Source organism: Schistocerca americana, chromosome 6 (assembly GCF_021461395.2).
Source record: "Schistocerca americana isolate TAMUIC-IGC-003095 chromosome 6, iqSchAmer2.1, whole genome shotgun sequence".
In the NCBI taxonomy this organism is placed as follows: domain Eukaryota; kingdom Metazoa; phylum Arthropoda; class Insecta; order Orthoptera; family Acrididae; genus Schistocerca; species Schistocerca americana.
Window position 1 is genome coordinate 168,573,495 of NC_060124.1, and position 21,410 is coordinate 168,594,904.

General features: G+C 39.1%; 1 protein-coding gene across 1 annotated transcript in view; it reads right to left on the reverse strand.

Annotated features, from left to right (window-relative positions):
* Positions 1–1,278: 1,278 nt before the first annotated feature.
* The window catches only part of LOC124619218 (WD repeat-containing and planar cell polarity effector protein fritz), a 63,372-nt gene continuing 43,240 nt past the window's right edge, over positions 1,279–21,410 (reverse strand). The window contains exons 9-14 of the mRNA XM_047145438.1: positions 20,089–20,324; positions 17,650–17,949; positions 9,166–9,368; positions 1,615–1,810; positions 1,469–1,531; positions 1,279–1,425 (exon numbers count right to left, since the gene is read on the reverse strand). Of these exons, the coding sequence (XP_047001394.1) occupies positions 1,424–1,425; positions 1,469–1,531; positions 1,615–1,810; positions 9,166–9,368; positions 17,650–17,949; positions 20,089–20,324 (1,000 nt within the window). The 3' untranslated portion in view covers positions 1,279–1,423. The remainder of the gene's footprint in view (positions 1,426–1,468; positions 1,532–1,614; positions 1,811–9,165; positions 9,369–17,649; positions 17,950–20,088; positions 20,325–21,410) is intronic.

A 21,410-nucleotide genomic window follows, 5' to 3' on the forward strand; every position in this document is an offset into this window, starting at 1 on the left:
ATAAAGTAGAAAAAAGAAGATCCAGCAGAGGAAAAATATCAGCACGTCCCTTGAGACTGGCAGCATGGCCTCACCTACCTGACGAGTGGAGCAGCTACAGAACTTACGTTGTCTGCAGAGCGCACAAGAAGCGGAAGCAGACTGAAATGTGTTGTAAGGAATGCAATTAGACACTTTGCGCCTTTCCCTGCTTCATGATTTACCACACACAAAAGACTCTTGAAATGTAACACAGTGCAATGATATTCTCGTAATGTAATCCTACTGGAATGTAATGCAAACCAATTATAAATAAATATTATTGAAGTAGTGAAAACAAAACTACTATTCAATAATGTTTTAAATAATAAAGCACCCTCCCCACCAGAGCTGAATCAAAACACGGATCTTATAGAATGTAAGAAAAAATCTAAAAAACTCCAAGAAAACTGTTTTTATTCAAAATGAATATCAAAAACATGTGATTTGGATAAATATTTTCCCAAACAAATATCTAGTATACAGTCCAATAACTGCAATAACACTACTAGTATGAAAGCAGGGCAGAGTAGAGCCGCGGGGAGTGCGAAAAATGCAGTGGGCAGGGCCGGGCGGGACTGGTGCTCGTCCACAGTGCATGACGCAACAATCAGCGCCAACACGAACGGGTTAATAGCTTCTGTCCAAGTACAAATATTAAATTTAGACAGTATTTTATAATGTTTTCAGTTAAAAACAGTAGGAACGAGAAGGAATATTTGCTCCATACTGTAGGGATAAAATGAGGGAAGTATTTTCAACAAGTATAACAATTTATCAAAGTGCACTAGATACATATTTAAGTCATATTTTCTTTAAAGTACCCCAAACTGTGCAGTTCAGACAGAAATCATCCACAGTTGACACGATTTAGTTTCATTAGATATGTGGAGGTTAAAATTGGACCTTTGGGATTCACATCAATAAATGTCAGCAATGGTGAGTACCGGAGTTATAACATCTCACAACAGATATACAGCAGTAATATGCAAAAACAAATAACTTGTTCATCCCTGGGCTGTAAGGGCTCCTACATTAGACCTATCAGTCCGTTTGGAAAGGTATACTCCGCAAAGAATAAACACAGTACTTGACAGGTATATACCAGGTGTGCATTTAGTGAATTAATACCGCAACAAGAGAAGTGAGTGGTTGTCCACAGTACCTAGAGCATTGAAAATATCACCAAGAACAGCATATTCACATTATTTGGAAAATGCAGTGAGAAGGGATAAATAAAAATTATTTCTATAAATATATTGTGCAAAATACTGAATAAATGAAACATTTACTTTGGCACACAGATGAGTAAGGCACATCATAAAGCTACTTGGCTACAACTGCACACTGGTAAGGCACTTGAAATGTTGGCTTGAAAATCCAAATGAGAGTTTTTTTTTTTTTTTTTTTTTTTTTTTTTTTTTTTTTTTTTTTTTTTTTTTTTTTTTTTATACAACACCAAAATGGACAACTTTAATGGTGCCATTTCCATTGTCCTCTTCCTCAGATATATCTGTAAAACAATTTAAAATGTGTATAAAATTTTAAACCACATAAAATATAGTGTTAATCTGTTTGTAATCAGAAACCTGCTACCTGCACTGGTTGAAAAATCTTTCAAGTAGTCTTTGTTGCCAAGGCACAGTGGCAGACTGTCAGCAAGTTCCTGCTGCGTGTCTGGAATGTAAACATGCTGTCTCTTGGAGTGGTCTTTCTGCAACTGTAAAGCACTGCCAGATGGTTTCACATTCAGGCAAAAATCCTCCTCTTCTGTCAATGATGGTCTTGAATCCTAAATATTTCATTTTTAATCAAACAATGGAAAGTCCAAGGTGGAATAAAAACAATATTATGAAAAAGATAGGTTGCTACCCACCACACACAGAAGCAAACAGGTGCAATGACAGGACTGCTAAAAATTTTGGACAAAAATGTCATCCTTCAGAAATAGAAAAACACACGCACACATGGCCACTGCCTGCAGCCAATGTGGCTCAACTTGGGCCACATTGGCTGGAGACAGTAGCCGTGTGTGTGTGTGTGTGTGTGTGTGTGTGTGTGTGTGTGTGTGTGTTTGTGTGTTTTCTGTTTCCAAGAAAAGACTTTTCTGTTGACACTGTGACTGTCTAAAACTAATTTTTTATTTTTAGAACACATGAATATGATTCACCTATTAAATGAACTTACTGTAAAATTCACTTTTAATGGAAAATAGATTGAACACATTTTAGAATATATCTGTGCTATGTGTAACAGCATATTGAACAGCAGGTCTCAGCAGACTTGCATGCAACACCTTAGATACTATACTGGAAGACCCTTCAGAGAGAAGGGAGAACTGCAAGACGCCAGTAAATACCTCGTCACAGAAAAGAAAATGAAATGTGCATACGGCATTATTCACAACAAGATCACCTCTGGGATGTTGGACACCTAGTACAAGTATTTTATTTGGCGCCAATTCGGCAACTTGTGCATCGATGTAGATCAGGACAATGCACACACCTTAGTCATGTGTGGAGAAAATCCTCAACCTCGCCAGGAACTGAACCCAGTGCCATGTGGCCAAGAAACTGGAACCCTAACCAGAAGACCATGACCTGGTGGCAGAAAGTTATTGACATCCAGCAGTTCTCTAAAAATGTCATAGATCACACCATAGGCAAGGAATGTTTTAAATATCACAAGATATATTAAACGTCAAAAACACATCTCCCAATTTTCCCTTCCACATTCAAGAAAATTCCCCTCCCTTTCCTGTTGAATCCCAATTTTTGGCTTACACACTAAAGTCTGACATTGTAGCAATCAACAAAAGAACAGAGCTGACCATTTCATACAGTAATTTGCTGAAATGAAGCTGGATGAGCAGTATATTACCGTATTTACTCGAATCTAAGCCGCACTTTTTTTCCGATTTTTGTAATCCAAAAAACCACCTGCGGCTTAGAATTGAGTGCAAAGTAAGCGGAAGTTCTGAAAAATGTTGGTAGGTGCCGCCACAACTAACTTCTGCTGTTGAATATATGTAGCGCTACACAGGCATGCTTTGCAGGGACAAAGAATAAATACTGGCGCAAAAACCTCTGCGTCAGTAAATAAATTTAAAAAAAAGGTGGAAGACGAGCTCTTTTCTCCGCACCGTGTTTCGACCACTGCATTTTCATACATTATCCAACAAAGTAAATACAAATTCCGTATTGTTCATCTTCGAATGTAGCAACATTTCAATGTACTACGAAAATCCGACTGGCAAAACTGTTTGGGATGTTTGTCAATATGGCCAACTCTACGTTCTGAATTTTTTCCTAGCTGTGAGAAGAGATGGTTGCTAATAGGAACTTTTATGAATTGTGAATCACATGCAGTATTCTCTTCAACATAAGAATAATATGAATATAAACATTTTGCCATGTATTCTTTCATGTTTGCTGCTATCTCATTTAAATCCTGTCTGCCTAATAAACTACGAAACTAGAGTGAGACAACAGCAAACGTGGAAGAATATACATATCATGTCATGTTTATATTCGTATTATTTATGCCTAATAGCGATACAGTCAGAAATGAAGCACGGCAGTTGACCAGATTTTTAAATCTAAGAAACTCTAATTTCTGTGCAGAGTGTAATGTACTAAAGAGGCGTCTAAAGATTTTCAAATGGAGAAAAATTTTCGCTAAACTCTCGTGCAGAACATCTTCTATCATACGCAGTCTATTATTTGGTTCTTGTTGATCATTATCAAAGAAAGCAGCAGTGTAAGTAACAACAAATAGCACTCTCTTGCCATTGTTTCGCTAATCAGACGATTCTCCCCCCCCTCTCCCCCCCCCCCCCCCCTCTCTCTCTTCTTCTTCTTCCTTTTTTTTTTTTTTTTTTTTTTACCGTGAGCGGCAACATGTCGTTAGCACTCATTATCACAATGCATGATACAGTACAATAATGCATTTTCAGCTTAGAGTGACGTAAACACCTATAACAAAGAGAACGGCACTTATCAGATCAAAGAAAAATAAGCAATCAATTCAAACTAGACGAAGCACATGAAAAAGGAAGGGTACCCGTATAAATACAGACGGAACGCTTGACGCATAGCAATGGCTACCTGGTAAAGCTTAACTGCTAAGCTTACGACTCGAACCAAACTACTGTAGCTGTATCGTCATTCATTCGACCTAAATTGTGTCTCATATTACAATGGACCAACTTTGTTACGATATGGAGGTGGGGCCTAAAACTTTTCTCTCTCTTTGAATTTCGAGTCTCAAATTTCAGGTGCGGCTTAGATTCGGGAAATTTTTTATTCCTTGATTTCGAGTCTCATTTTCCAGGTGTGGCTTGGATTCGAGTAAACACGGTATACACTGCAACACTGGCAGTTTTCTATCTGAGTACCCCACAATATCTTACAGTGACTTCAACTGGCACATGCCTACATGTGAGTACTCAGTTTCTGCATATAGTCTCTAACACACTTTCATTGTAGCCCAATAAATTATGTGATAGTTGACACTTCATGTGCTGGAGCTGGTTTTGTCCACTCATAGTGCTCAATGTCACACCTGAATCATTCGCTGTTGCAAAGCTGCCACAATGATGGGCCACTTAATTTCCTTTTACTTCTCCGTCTTTCTTTCCTGATGAGTTCAGATCCCGAATCATGGGTATGCCAGTTTTATTTTGTAGTTCATCGCACATGATAACCACGCCAAAAACAACAAACACACACAACAATGTTAATGAAATACATGTGTTTCAAAACACAGCACTAAGCAAACACTACTGGATACTTCCGCACAAGATGTGATTCAGTGTCACACATACAGTTATCATAATCACAGAGATCGGCTTACATTAGATAAGCTTTGCAAAACATTGTGTGAAGCCATATTTTTGTAAGCTGCAATTCATTGTTGTGATTGCGTCACCACAGTTACAAATATAGCTATTTAACATAGCGTTGTGGCACAGTGCAACGGTTAGCGTGTAAACCTAACGTATTGAAGGTCACAGGTTTGGATCTCATCAAAAGCAGTGAAAATTTTTTTATTTATAAATCTAATTAAAAGGGTTTGATTACAACTGTTATTCAGTCAATTGAGTAAATGAATTTTTTAATTTCTAATACAAGAGGTTAGCTTTAATCACCATGAACAAAGCGATCACAATTTTAGTTCAGCCACAGATTGTTGATTGCCGTTCTCTGGGACACATTGCATATAACAAGGTTGTGGTTAGCTTAGAGGACGAGTTTAAATTCAGGGCTATAAAAATGCATCATCTGTCGCAGTTTAGCCACTGGTCACTTAAAACCAGCTGTCAGCAGAGCATCTCGCATTTACAACATCCCTCGCATCGGCCACTTCCAACATTACTCCACATAACTCCTTAAAAGCATTCGTAAAGTGGTCTGCCATGTTCGTGTCACCTGTAACTGAGAGGTAACCAGCAGCCGATGTGGCAACACTGTAGGAGCAAGTGACACACATCAACTATCAGGTAATTTTAATCTGACTACAGTTAATGTGCATCTCCCACTGCCTCCCTTCATATATCCAGATCAATTCAACCAACCCAGTCAAAAGCAATTACAGTTGCCATCAGGCACATAGTTCATGAGCTTGGCACTATGAGACTGTTTACATAAAGTGTGTCCTGTTACAAAGGGGCGTAAGAGATTTCATATGTCCCATCAGCATATACAGTCATTTTTGCATCTAGAGTGCCGATAATGAAGGTTCCAGTTTCAAAATGCTGTAGAAAGATGATGTCAAGTTTGAACTGCATATTATTGACATGGTTTGAGCTGCACATTACACTATCCATTCTGCTCAATGTGCAAGACTGCACAAGTTTGGGAGTAAACAGCTGTGGCACTGTTGGTTAGGTAAGCCAACCCACCACAGCAAGGTTGTAATACATCGGATGGGAAAAATTGGTTTTTAATTGTCCTGGGGCCAAAAACTGTATAAAAAGCAAAATGACACTGGTTTTTAATTTCCTGGAACCAAAAATCACATAAAAAGCAAAACAATATCAGTTTCTAACTATCATGAGACTAGCACAAGACATTCAATATGCTGTCCACCATTTTCTACCACAAGCTGAAATCAAGCATATTCCACAACCGATTGGAGTGTCTCAGGGGTCACATTCAGCCATGTCCACAACTGGAGCATTGAACACATCTTTCAGATAACCCCATCTGATGAAGATGCATAACATCCACACTGTTGAAGGGTTGTAATGACATCAGTGTGCAAAAGATATGCATAGCATTTATGAGTGATGCTAGTAGTATCAAAATCCACAGTACTCCTCTCCTCGAAAAAATATGATCCTAAGATAAACGATGCCATCAACATGCCCCACGAAGTCACCTTTCCACAATGAGTGGTACCAGTTGATGATGTGTGTGCATATTTTCTGTTGCCCTTATTCTGCATACTGACATGTCCTTGGATGTGGAAATGGGCTTTGTCTATCCACACAATGTTCCATGGCCATTTATTGTCCACTTCCATGACAGCAAGAAATTCCAGAGCAAATGTTTGTCTTGCTTTCAGGTCATCAGGAAGCAGCTCCTGTATATGGGTGATTCCGTATGGATATCGATGCAGGACGTTCATTAGGATTTTATAAGAGGTTCATTCAAATGAAACCTGATCAGTGCGTCTACCTTTGGCTTACACATAAGGTGGCTCCACGTAACTGCGGGTATGATGGCACCATCTATTGGTAGAGAGACTGATCCGTGCACACCGTTTGATGTTGCATAGCGCCAGTGTGGTTTCAAGCCAAAGAGAAGGTTGTCTCACAAGTTATCGTCCACTACTGAACCTACAGGCAAGTACGTAGGAACAATGAGGAGTGATTCAATTTTTGGCGGCAGAGGGAGTTGGAAGCCATGAAATGTATCGACTGATAAAGGCTGTGTATGGTCTGAGTCATTCAAGTGCTGTGGAATAGCTCAAACGATTCCTTGAGGGGCGCGAGTCACTGGAAGACGATGCTCATCCTGGACAAGCTCATCGTGTCAACACACGGAAATGGCTGCGAAAGTGAATGCTTTTGTCTTGGACAGCTGCAGAATCACCGTGGATGAGATCCATTGGTTATTGGGTATTAGCATGGGCACCGCCCACACCATACTGCATCAACAATGGAACTTTCGAACAATCTGTGTGCACTGGGTTGCCGAACAGCGCAATACTCGAATGGCGCTTTCTTTGAGTCATCTGCAACGCTATCATGAGGAGGAATATGGAGTTCTGTCATGTATTGTCACAGGTGACGAAACATGGTGTCACCATTTTGATCGAGAAAGCAAGCGTCAGAGCAAGCAGTGGAAACATGCGACTTCACCACCTCCAAAGAAACCAAAGGCTGTGCACATCAATTATGGTAAGGTCATGATGTCCTCCTTTTTTTACCACAAGGACCCACTGCTTGTCGAGTTCCTGGAACGGGGAACCACCATCATTGCCCACAGTTATCAAGCCACTTCACAGAACCTTAGTCGAGCCATCAAGTCAAAACACCGAGGCATGTTGTCCAATGGTGTTATCCTCCTGCATGATAATGCCTACCCACACACGACCAATGCGATGAAGACGACATTGCAGCAGTTTCCGTGGGAAACACTGGAACATCCACTGTACAGCCCCAACCTTTCGCCATGTGACTTTCATGTGTCTGGACCTCTAATACAAGAAGCTATTCGCAAACATCGATTTGCAACGGACGACGAAGTGTGTGACTGGGTTCAGGCTTGGATCCGACAGCAGCCTACTAGCTTCTTCAAGGATGGATTCAACTGGCTAGTGTTGCAATGGGATAAATGTGACCATTTTTGAGTATGTGTACTGTGTATAACTACATTTTTGAGTTAATAAAATCATTAGCGTTACTTTACTCCACTGACCAGGTTTCATTTGAATGTCCCTTTTACAACGTGCTTGCAGCCACATCCAGTATTCCAGCAATTCTCTGTGCACTGAATGTTCACACACCTACAGTCAACCACTCTTGTGATGCTGTACCACATCTTTTGACAGAGATCAGATCAACTGATTTCCTCCTTCTGCCATACTGCACCTCGAAAGGATCCACGTCTTCGAATTTTGTAATCCTTTCTCCAAACCCTTAACAGGCCTCCCGCTAATGCCTTTTTTCATACCCTTAAGTGTACGAAACTACTGCACGGCTACTGGTGCACAGTCACCATTCTTGTTAAAGAGCTAACCAGCAGTGTGTGATAATTCATGGACACAGTCATGTTGAGCGTCTCGGACACAAACTGAGGAACAGCTGCATGGCTTGTGTCTGTTGGTGCGCATATTCTGACACTTACAGTACTATCTATTGGTCAAATTTTTGTTTATTATTATTCTGCTTGATATTTCCCCCTGCATCAATATGCTGCTCAAATTTTATGTCATTCTGAGCAATGGTTCTCTTTCTACAGCATTTTTAAACTGGAACTTTAAGTATGGACACCCTGTATTTCCTCACATGACCATCCTCCCACTTTATTATAACAAAAATATCTACCTCATTAAATGAACCATACAACTTTCAACTATCTCTAGTTTTGCTGAAGCTTACAAGGTAAAAACCACTTTGGCTCTTGTGGGTGGTACAATCTTGGCAGTGCAATTACTGTAAAGTTGAGGATGTAAAATATTGCAGTTGATGTGAACCACAGATTTCTCCTCTAAAGTGAGGACAGAGAGCTGTGGAAAGGGGTGAGGGAGACAGTTCACTCCATTTACAGACTGAAAGAGACTTATGAAACTTCAGGAGAGAAGGAGGCCAAGATAGAGGAAAGGGTGCTTGAGGAACTGAGGCATCATGTGATTCTATTTTTGACCTCTCAATCATTTTAACACCTTTTCCTTCACCTTTGCCTATCTCCCCATACCTCAAAGGTATAGGAAGATAGCAGGAACATTACACGCAAATAAAGTTCATGAATATAACAATACTGAATACGTTCACAGCTCAACCTGAATGAAATGGCCATCAAGATGTTACCGTAGTTACACATGTGAGGTCAAAGCAGAAATAAGAGAGCATTAGAAACCAAAACATGTGTGGGAGGTATAGGCAGCAACAATATATTGCATCATGTTTTTAATACTCACAGGCACAAGAATGTGAGTGACAGTGTCAGAGAACTTCACTTTTGGTTTCTCTCCAGGTGTTCTCACTGAACTCCCTTGCTGTCTTGGTACTGGCAGAGGAGGTGGCGGCTGAGGTGGTGGTTCTGGTGAGTCGTCACTCGTTGTATCACGGCTATCACAACCAGAGCATCCAGAACAACAGGAACGAGAACACTGAGATGAATCTGAAAAATATTAAACCTGGCCGTGGAGTTGCTTGACACAAACAAAAATAGGTTACACATTTATTAATAAGAATGTAATTGTCTTAAGGCAGTTGTAAACATTATAAACACTGACAAATGATACTTTACAACTCAAGCACATTCTGCAGTGGCCACAAAGATGATGAACACCCTTATTTGTGCAGTCCATCCAAGTTACACAAAAAAGATCATCTGTAGTGACTCTGGCCTTACTGACACGAACAATTGCAACAGTAACCCAATTTTGACTACGATGAGCATCAGTATAAGTTACAGCGAAATCAAACTTGAATTCACAACACACATCAGGTGAGATTTCCTTGAAATACACAAAATTGATTTGTTTCCAAGAAGATTACAAGAAAATTCTGTATTTCATTTTAGCCTCCCTCCCCTCCCCACTTTTGTTCATATGGAGCCTGCTCGCTGCATTCACTAAATTTTCTTCTCATCTTACTTCTGCCTACTTAACTTTCATTTTCAGTCAGCAATTTCTATTTGTTTCTCATCTTTGGTGCATTGATTACCGGCAGGTCACTAATCAGTGATACTCTGGATTCTCAGTATTGCCTTTATTTTGTGACTCTAGTAATCCGAGATTTGAAAGAACATTTTCTTCTCTCAAGAGCACATATTTCTTATGCATTCTTTCCTCATTTCCTGACTTCCTCATTCTCCTCTCAAGAAATTAGTTAAAAGTTCTGAAAACTGTAGATTTGATCATATTTTTAATTTATGTATTTATCATGTATCAGTTGCCCGTATATTGGCATCTGAAAAGAAAGCATCCTATTTCTGATCAACGTACAGTTAATTTAGTTTTTCATTGTGCTAAAGGCCAACTAATGACCATGTCAAGACAGTTATTTACTTCTCCTTTCCTTTTTCGTCCTCCTTCAGGACACTTTCATTTTCTCAGATGAGCTCTAATCATCAACCATTTGACACCACTTGCTTCTCATTTGTTTTCTTTGTCTCCGTTGAGTAATTTCTCCTGTTCAATATGCAGTTCTTCCAAGTTTGTTTTTCTCTTGTCTTCATATGTTTTCCTGGTTTGCAAGATTGTATGGATCTTTATTGTTAATTTTTCATCTTCCATTCTCTCTAGATGTTCACTGAGTGTAACATGTCTTTCCCTGAGATTATGTTATTTTGGCATGTAATGACTTCCTTATTTGGCCTCAAAACCGAATTGTCATCTTTGTTCTTGATTGGACCTAATATCTTTTGGACACTTCTTTCTATCTTTTCTGAATCTTCTTTTGTCATTTTGCTTCTAGATAAATGTGGTGTTTCTAATTCATACGGGGCTTCTGGTTTTACAACTGTATTATAATGCCTTAATTTAACACCTTTAGAAAAAACATTTTTTATTGTACTGGTTTCTCAGTTTCATGTATTTTCATTTTTTCAGTTCTGATTTTAATTGTTTCTTTTTCACTTTTTGTGTTTATATTTTCATCCAGATATTTTAAGTTGCTTGTTTTCTTGATGTTGCCATACTTGGTTCTCTAATTTCTTGGTCATATACTCTGTCTTTGCAAACAATATTTGTAAACCTGCCTTCTCAGCCGGTTCTTTCAGAATTTCTAGTCTTTTCATTGCATTCTCTGAGATTCCAATCTAGTATTACAAGATAATCTGTGGAGGCCAAAAACTTTATTGCTTCTTTCAATCTATTCAACTTAATGCAGTTAACTTTTTATTTTCCTTCTTATATTTTTCATTCTCTTATAACTTTTTCCAACACTCAGTTGAATAACAATGGAGTCAAACCGTCTATTTGTGTGACTCCTGGTACAATTTGAAAGAGCCTAGAAGTTATTCAAAGAAATTTAACTTTGGATACTGTATTTGTTTAGCCATTTCTAGAATTTTCCCTTCTACTGAAACTTTCTTCAGGATTTTGCAGAAGGAGTCTGCTAATTTTATAGTTTACTTCTTTAGTTAGTCTTGTAGGGTGTGTGCTTGCTGTGTGCGCACAGAGGAGGAGCTGGCCGCAGTTCGCGAACAGTTGAATGCACTTTTGGCTATGGTCAGTCGCCTTCAGGCTGCTACCTCGGGGTGCAGCGCTGCCACAGAATGTGTCGTGTTGCTTGGGACATCTCAGGTGTTGCTTGTTTTGTCCACTGGCTCTGCTTCCGAGACACCTCCTAGTGCTCCCGACGCTGTGGATCTGCCCTCACAGTAGGGTGAGTGGCGGGCGGTAATGCATTCATGTCGCTCGAGGCAGAGGGCCAATGTGGAGACAGGCCACCTGGCCTCACCCATTCACCCTGTGAGTGGACAGATGGCCACTCCTCCAGCAGGGTCTAAGCAGGCACCTGGGGGGAAGCATTTACTAGTTATTGGGAGCTCCTCTGTTGGGCACGTTTGGAGCCCCTTAGGCACATAGTGTTCAGGGCTGGAAAGAAAGCCAATGTGCACTTGGTATGTCTGCTGGGGGGCCTCATCCAAAATGTGGAGGCGGCCTTGCCTGCGGCTACCAAGCATGCTGTGTGCAGTAGTCTGCAAGTTGTTACATCGGCACCAACGACACCCGTTGCATGCATTCTGAGGCCATCCTCAGTTCGTACGGGTGGCTGGCAGAAGTGGTGAAGGCTGCTGGCCTTGCATGTGGGGTGCAAGCAGAGCTTGTAATTTGCAGCATTGTTCACAGTGTTGATCGGGGTCCTTTGGTTTGGAGCTGAATGGAGAGTCTCAACCAAAGAGTTCATCAACTCCATGACTATCTTAGCTGCAGATTGCTAGATCTATCTGGGGATTTGTAGCACACCTCTTGATAGGTCAAGGGTGCACTACACAAAGGGAGCAGCTACTCTGGTAAACCAGACTACTTGTGGAGTGCACATGAGAGCTTTTTAGGCTAGGCAGTAATCTGAGGTGCTCTGATGAAAATTGACAGTCGATTTGCAGCAAGGGAAGTTAAACAGCTTCGACTATCATAATTTTATCAGTAAACTGTCAAAGTATTTGTGATAAGGTTCGTGAATTTACTGCTCTCCAGGAAAGTTCTCATGCTCAAATTATTCTTGGGACCGAGAGCCAGCTGAAGACCAAAGTGGAAGGCTCTGAGGTATTTAGCGAGCCATGGAATGTACATTGGAAAGACAGATTAGAAACCATAGGAGAGGGGGGTGCTCATTCAAATGGACAAAAACATTGTCTCTACTGAGGTGCAAGTTGAGTATGACAGTGAAGTTATCTGGACACGTATAACAGATGTAGGCGAAACCAAGTTAATTGTTGGACATATTTACTGGCCACGCGATTATGCTGTGACAGTTCTAGAGTCATTCAAAGAAAGTCTAGGGTCAATAGTGTGTAAATACCCAGTACATGCAATATTAGTTGGAGGCGACTTTAACCTAATAAGTAGAAACTGGGATGTCTATGGATTCATTGCGGGGGATACAGGCAGACAGTCTTTCAAAATACTTTTGAACGCGTTTTCTGAGAACTGTCTTGAACAGCTAGCTCGGCAGCTCACATGCAATGGAAATATCTTAGATCTTGTAGCTACAAACAGGCTGGACCTTATCGACAAAGTCAGTATAGAGATGGGGATTAGCAAATATGATGTCATTATAGCAACTATCATTATGGAAGTTTATCAGTTGAGAAGGCTAGGAGGGTGTTTCTGCTAGATAGGGCGATAAGCAGTTAGTATTTCACTTAGTGAATTGGCATTTGTCTTAGTTACAGTTAGATGGCTGTAGAGGTATTACTGGCAAAGTTTACGCACATTATAAGTCGTGATCTGGTGAGTTATGAGCCAAATAAGTGGATAAAGGATGGAGAAGGCCCACTACAGCTTAATAACTAAAATTGGAGGATGCTGAGGTAGCAGAGGCTGTTGCACTCACAGTTCAAAAGGGAATGCATTAGGTGTCTGTGAAAAGATCTGTGCGTGAAGCATACAACTACTACCATCACACCTTAGCAAGAGATCTGTCAGAGAACCTGAGGATCTTAAGTACAATCAAAGTTTGTGGCTTCCATTCAATCCCTTGTTGACCAGTCTGGTGTGGGAGTCAAAGATAGCAAAACAAAAGCCGAAGTTTAAATTTCATGTTCAAGAAATCTTTCACACAGGAAAATCGCTTACCATCATTTGAGAATTGGAGAGACTCCTATATGGACAACATAGTAATAACCACCCTTGCTGTACGCAAACTGAAAGATTTGTAAGTAAATAAATCACCAGTTCCAGATGGAATCCCACTTAGATTTTACAAAGAATCTATCACCCAGCACAAAGTACAAGCAACTCGAAAAAAGCGTAGGTGACTCCAGTATGTAAGAAGGGTAAAAGAATGGACCTGCAAAATGACAGACCAATATCACTAACCTCTATTTGCTACAGAATCCTTGAACCTATTCTTAGTTCAAATATAATAAATTTGCTCGATACTGAGAAGCTTACGTCCACGAATAAGCATGGTTTTAGAAGTACTGTGAACTATGGACGAAGGGCAACAGGCAGATTCCATATTTCTAGATTTCCAGAAAGCATTTGCCATGGCACCCCCTGCAGGCTGTTAAGGAAGGTACAAGCATATGGAATCATTTCACAGATATATGAGTGGCTCGAAGACTTCTTAAATAATAGAACCCAGTACTTGGTCCTTGACGGCGAGTGTTCACTGCTTCTTTAGTTAGTCTTGCTAGGACGTGTGCTTGCTTTGTGCGGACAAAGGAGGAGCTGGCCACAGTTCGCGAACAGCTGAATGAACTTTTGGCTATGGTCAGTCACCTTCAGGCTGCTACCTCAGAGTGTAGCGCTGGCAGAGAGTGTGGCGCAATCTGCGGTTGTTTGCTGATGATGCCATGGTGTACAGTAAGGTGTCGAAGTTGAGTGACAGTAGGAAGATGCAAGACGACTTAGACAAAATTTCCAGTTGGTGTGACAAATGTCAGCTAGTCCTAAATGTGGAAAAATGTAAGTTAATGCAGATTAGTAGGGAGATCAAACCTGTAATGTTACTAGTGTCCTGCTTGAGACAGTCAAGTCATTTAAATATCTGGGCGTAACATTGCAAACTCATATGAGATGGAACAAGCATGTGAGAACTGTGTTAGGAAAGTCAAATGGGCGACTTCGGTTTATTGGGAGAATTTTAGGAAAGAGTGGTTCACCTTTACAAGAGAACGCATGAATCACACTCTGTTCCCACTCTTCGCAATGATATAGTTTCATTCATTTGACTGAATCATTCATTCATCTGCCACTTATTTTCTTGTAACAGTGTAGCTGTGAATTTGTATCTACAAATGTGTTAGTGGGATTTCATAATAAATATGTCAGCCGATGGAACTAATGTGAAGTGCTCCACAAGCAGGTGAGGAGGATTATTTACCCCATTTATAAATTTTTCAAATGTGTATCTAAAAGTGGGACTCCTGTGCTGATATTCTGAAGACACAAGAATGGACTGCAGAAGCATGTGGTTTGAGCAAGAGAACTATACAACAAATTGTAGACGAAAGTGTCAGAGTTGTAGAAATCTCAGGAAAAATAGGTTTTGTGTCACCTGAAAAGGACTGAAATCACAAGAAACCTATAACACGAATGGGTAGTTTGGCAAGGATGTTTTAAGGCACTCTGTGTATGAAATGTATAGAGATGGTGACCATCCAACACCACAAAAACTTGTGACAATTTCACAATTGAATTCAACAGTGCACATCATCAGTGCAAAGATTTTTAAAAGACAATGGTTTCAAATATGTTAAAATTAATGATGGAAGAAAGTTTTTAATGGAAAGAAGTGACATAGCTGCAGTACAAGCCACATTCCTGAGAAAGATGAATGAAATAAGAGAGTGCCACACTGAAAAACTTCAGAAAGAAGACTTTGATAGGGAGGTGAAGATGGATGTAAGCCTTGAACCTATCACCATAAATTTACGATCATATGATTGGACAGAGTTGGTTGCAGTGACGATGGTATTACGCTGTAGACTTTGAAACAAACTAATGTAATAATACCAGGTGATTCAAAAAGAAAGAACAGATTTCAGTTGTTTATGGCTAACTATAAAAGACGGAAACACATTGCACATGTCACTGGACAGAGGAAGGTTCAAAGTTTTGACATAGCTGCGCAGTTGTTTGTTTGTAGTAACATGGCGACTACACCACAACAGAGATAATTTTCTGTGTTGGCATTTGTGCAAAGTCAATCAATTGTTCACGTGCAACATACATTCCACTGTCGATTCAGCAAGAAGGCAACTCTGCACAAGCAGATTCATGACTGGCATACAAAATTCTTGGGAGTTGGTTGCATATAGGAAAGGAAGAGCACTGATCGGTCACGCACATCTGAAGAAAATGTCGAGCATATCTGATCCGTGGTTTTAAAAAATGATTTTGTTAGTCAACAGATCAACTGCATAAATACTTGTGAGAACTTCCTAGCCTTTACTGATTGGTAATTTGTATCCTAAGAATTATGCAGACAATCACTTGTTACAATTTTCAACATATTGTCCACGGAGAACCAGCTAGCACGGTAGTTGTGAAATTTGAGCTTTTCCAAATGTGTTCTATACTCTAATAACTCACCAGAATGTGGCTGGATAAATTCATCAAAACATAAATTGGAAAAAATGACCTTAAAATAACCGGGAGCATTATCCCTGCCGAGATATTGGTGGTTTTCGACATCATCCAGCAGCATTCCTTTGAGATAATCAAAGATGGTTAGTTGTTTGCTTCGTCAGTGTATCAAAAATTGGTCTGTCACGGTAATGTCGAACAATTTAGTTCTTTTACAGCAAAAAATATGACAATGTACTGATCATTTATACAATAATCTTATGCAAATGTCTTTGCTATCAGTAATTCTTCTTTTGCACACAGTGATTTATACTTATAAATTTATTTTATACTTATTACAATTCTCAGACGCTAAACAGTGTGGACATCAGTGCCCTTTCACAAGATCATGGGGCACAGGAATGAGCATTACTCCTAGTACAGTCCATATGATAACTACAGTAATGGAAAATGTCACAACAATTTCCAGTACGTTTAGTCATACCATTGTCACATATTAAAAGAATTCATAAAACAACAAAAGTCTTTAAGAAGGCTAGTTGATTGACTGACATCAGTTTTAAAAATTATTATTCTCCTCTTAGATTTGAATGTGTATAATGTACCATAGGCAAATGAACCTGAGTGTTGTCCATGGCAACACGGTTTGACAACGTGGGCTTTCTTTGCCTGGTCTCTTCTGCCGCACTTTCACAAACCTTCATGCTTCCCTATCACTCCGGTTCTCTAAGCATGGACTATAGTAGTGTGCAGCATAACTTTCCAACCTGATAGTGATGTGGTATATTTACACTTATTTGAAATAACAGTACATTTATTTTTGCATCTATTTTAAATAAGAATATACATAACACATCACTATCTGGATGAAAGGTTATGCTACACACCACTAGGCAGCTGTCCCAACTTAACTGCTCGTAAGTGTAGTCGAATACAGAAAGGAAAATAAATTTTTAGGTACAGGTGACTACAGACATGGAAACATCTGAAATAGGGAGAATAGTAGATTAGGAAGGTAGAGAACCTAAGTTTTATGTTATTACAAAAGCATTTTTTCCTACAATGGTTAAACCTATTGACACATAAATTATATCAAATTCATTTGAAATTGTGGCTTATTTACTGAGAACTTTAAATTTTACTTTAAGTTAGTTTATGTTATACAGACAGATTCAAGAAAAACATGATGTGGAAAGTGTTCGTTGAACAAAAACTGCTTGTATTTGCTTTGTAAATGGCTGTGCACTAGCCTATTCATATCTGTAAATCAATACGTATATTTAATCTAGAAGTTCTCTATGATGAAAGAGTTGCAGGAAGTAACAATTTTAATCTGCATTTGAAAATATTAACAATACCTGTACCATTTGTAAAATGATTTTTTTTTTTTTTTTTTTTCAAATCAAATGGGGAATCATCAGTATTGAGCAAGAACAGTAATGGATCCATGATCAAACCCTGTAAATGCCCACTGTAATTTCTCACTGATGTGAATTTCGAGGAGAGCCTCAATGTAACATTTTGCATCCTGTTGCTTACTTATTAAGGAATAAACAAATCAGAGCTGAACCATGAATTCCCCTCTGTTTTAGAGTAGTAAGTAAACCAAATAATTTTAAAGTGGTATTTACTGGGGTAAGGTGGGGCTTACACAAGAAAAGAAAAATAAAGAAACAAAAATTTACAGGAACAGACCTGAGTGTGAGCTCGACCGGCTGCTACAGCGGCTAAATATCAGACGTGCACGTTCGCGGGCAGCATCAGCTATAACAGTCTCACCCATTCCTTTGGCACAGTGCCATATATCAGAAAACAGATCACCATCATCCAAGTCAATGGCCAGTCTGAAAGCCTTATCAAGTAGCCGATGGCGCAGCAGGTGGTGAAAGAAACGTCTTGCCAAATCACGTACAGTGCTTCCAAACTCCTCCTCAGTAGCGTGGCAAAGGGGCCGTGGAGGCAAAAGAAAGCTGCCTAAAGCTGTCTGAAGCTGCACTGTAGAGAGACCAGTGATAATATTAAATGATAGCAGGTAAAAATAAATAAAGTTATAAAGAAAGTGTTCTGTAGTGACTGTAACAAATTACGAATGTTACAACCTAACCAGGAGTATGAACGGAGAACAACTCACTAACAATAAACAAGAACAATCATCAGTTACTACTTATTTCAAAATTAATCTTGGTCTGTAATGGAAATAAAATTTTGAGGCCATTCAAAATAGCATGCAGACAAGTACACTATTTTCTCAATACTGTAAACGTTCCAGAATAATATGCCTAGTTGTTGTTACACTTCCACTACTTGTACAAGCTGTTAATCAACAGTCCTGAAGCTAAATCACACAGTTCCACTGCAAGTAAACTGGGTAGGAGTTATAAAGACACAGGAATACGTTCTGTTGGAAAGAATACATAGCACACTTAGACTGATGAGTACAGCAAGACCCATTTGAGAAGTTATGTAAGTTTATTTAGAATTAACAGTACTACAGTTCTGGCAGCTGCAAATATGAAGCACACAGCTTTAGCAGAGAGGAAAAGAAGTCATCTGCATTGGCCTGACACAACTGCAACATACCCGCTGTTGCTGAAAATAAATTACCATACAATACTCCGCTTTATCATTTGGCTGCACCATTTTGTTTTAGTTCAATTTTCTCATGCTGAGAAATTAGAAGGGGCAATCTGTTTTACTTGGTAAAAGCTTTCTACAGCCAATACTGCATAAACAATTCTCTATTTACAAACAACCAATTTCAACAGACTTTGATGCCGCCGGCCGGTGTGGCTGAGCGGTTCTAGACACTTCAGTCTGGAACTGCGCGACCACTTCGGTCGCAGGTTCGAATCCTACCTCGGGCATGGATGTTTGTCATGTCCTTAGGTTAGTTAGGTTTAAGTAGTTCTAAGTTCTAGGGGACTGATGACCTCAAATGTTAAGTCCCATAGTGCTCAGAGCCATTTGAACATTTCAACTTTGCTGCCATCTTCAGGTCTTCAAAAATGTTATGTCATAAAATGTGTTCTTTTTGAGTTGGACCTCATGCCAAATTGTCATTCAGATAAAAAGTAGCACATAATATCAAGATCCATCATAAATAAAACATTTAAAATCAAAAAGCACCTTGTGCACATGGTCATGTGCATATAAGTAGCATTCACGGATGATTGCTATGTCAAAAAAAAACACGGTACACAATAAAATGCACAGTAGCACATCTGCTAATGTTAGCTGGATATGTTCTAAGCATTGAAGATCCGCCTTAGGTGGCATATAGCTACACCTTATATACCATCTAAGGTGGATCTTCAATGATTAGAACATATCCAGTTAATGTTAACAAATGTGCTACTCTGCATTTTATTGTGTACTGTGTTTTTTATGACATAACAATCATCCGTGAACACTATGTATATGGACATAGCCATGTGCTGCATTTTATCTACATGACAATATGGCACAAGATCCAACTCAAAATGAAAACATTTTGAAATATAAAATTTCTGAAGACATGAAAGTGACAACAAAGTCTGTCGAAACCAGTTGTTTGTAAATAAAGAGGTTTAAGGAACTAACTAAGTGTACATCTGTAGTGATTCAGGGAAACTTAGGGAATCTGAATGGGGATGGACAGGTGAAGATTTGAATTTCATACCTCATCAAAACGAATACAGTGTGCTAACCAGTACCTAGTTTCATTCAGCATGTATTCTGCGTGCTGAATGAAAAGAACAAGAATCGAACGCTAATTACTGTATAGATGACAGAACCTTATATGCAGATTACTACTGTCTTTTCTTGTTTGTTTCATAGATAAGAAGACAAATGGCTGTTCCCCACATACTCTATATTATACATTCACATACAGACATTAATACTGTAGGAGAGTGTTTTGAAATTTTCTTACAGTTATGTTTATTATATCTACAGCTTATTTAATGGAAATGCACAAGAGAAAGGTAAGTATTTTATAGAAAAATATTCGCAAATTCTACAAATGAGAGGCAAATGTTATGAGGCAAGTGATGCCTCAAACTATTGCATATTGACATGGCAAACATGTTGGTACCAATTCCATACTGAACTAACAGTTTTGTACACTAAAAATACAGTAAAGAAAAGTTCATTCACCTTCTCTTTCTGGTGTGAGTGGTTGCCGGAAGAGGTAATTAATGATACGGTTGAGACAAGAAATACACTGCTGACCATACGAATCCCAGTTGAGACTTAGCAACAAATTGATTGCCCGGTCAACCTGATTGAACATCAGGTACTTTGCAACCATAGTGTCTGCAGTGAGACCACTTCCATGAAGATCTCCGATAAGGCCACCACCCCCAACCAACTGAACAACAGCTAGTGGTCCCCTGAAAAAAAAAAAAATTAACTATCTCAAAACAAACTGGACACATAATTCATCAGAATAATTCATAAATGGCAAAAATAAGAAAAAAAAACTTATTTCAGGTTACTCAATATATAGAAGAGTTGGAAGAGGTTATAGGGAGTCATACTACTAGAATAAGTCAGAAAGAGAAGGAACTTATTTTTCATCTTCTTTATTTTTCAGAAGTCGTACGTTAAATTTACCCAAAAGAGGTCATAACCTTGTCTGAGAATGCATTACAATTCAAAGTAACTATCAGCTTCTAGTATTGTTTCAGTACATCACAGAACTGAGCTGTATATCAGTGTCTTGCATAATGCTGATATGGTTATTACCTAAGTATGGAATTTGCCCTGCATTTTTCATTATGTATGTTCCTTAACTACTACATCACAGGCAGCCCACTACACATCTGTCAACAGTATCTGCATGAGCACTGAGTAGATTTTGTGCATATGTGGATTGGCAAGTGCTCACCTAAATGGACTTCAGTCTTTGGGTCCGTATTGTATATAATTTATTAAAACAGCTTCATTTTATCATGAATGAGGATGCAAATAGAAAATGTTCTCCAGGATTTCAGAAGATCATTATATCTCACACAAAGCCTCTCAATTGTCCTTTGGCATAAAGGTGAATATTACGTGGAAATTGATTACAAGGCTTTGACAGTAGGTCATGCTTGAAATGCACTTACGTCACTGCTTATCCACTTTAATGAGAATGATTTAATGCACTCACTCTCCCAAACAGATCACGAAGAATGTCTTATCTTCTATCCGTATATTTTCTGTGGGGAACCTGTACACGGTTCCTCTCTTTTGTATCTGCAGTCTGTGGAATATATTCCCAAGATCATGAATACGTATCTATTGGCACCGAATGCACCTTTCATTCGGACTGATTTTTTCTGGACTTTAAAGCCAGATGAGAAACCAAGATACTGACAGAGCCCTTATCTTTTGATTGTAATGTTATTTATCCTGATAATGGGATTACCTGCCATAAACAGCCTATCTTCCAGGAGTACATAAGTTGTTTTATTTACTGCCACCTGTATTTTATT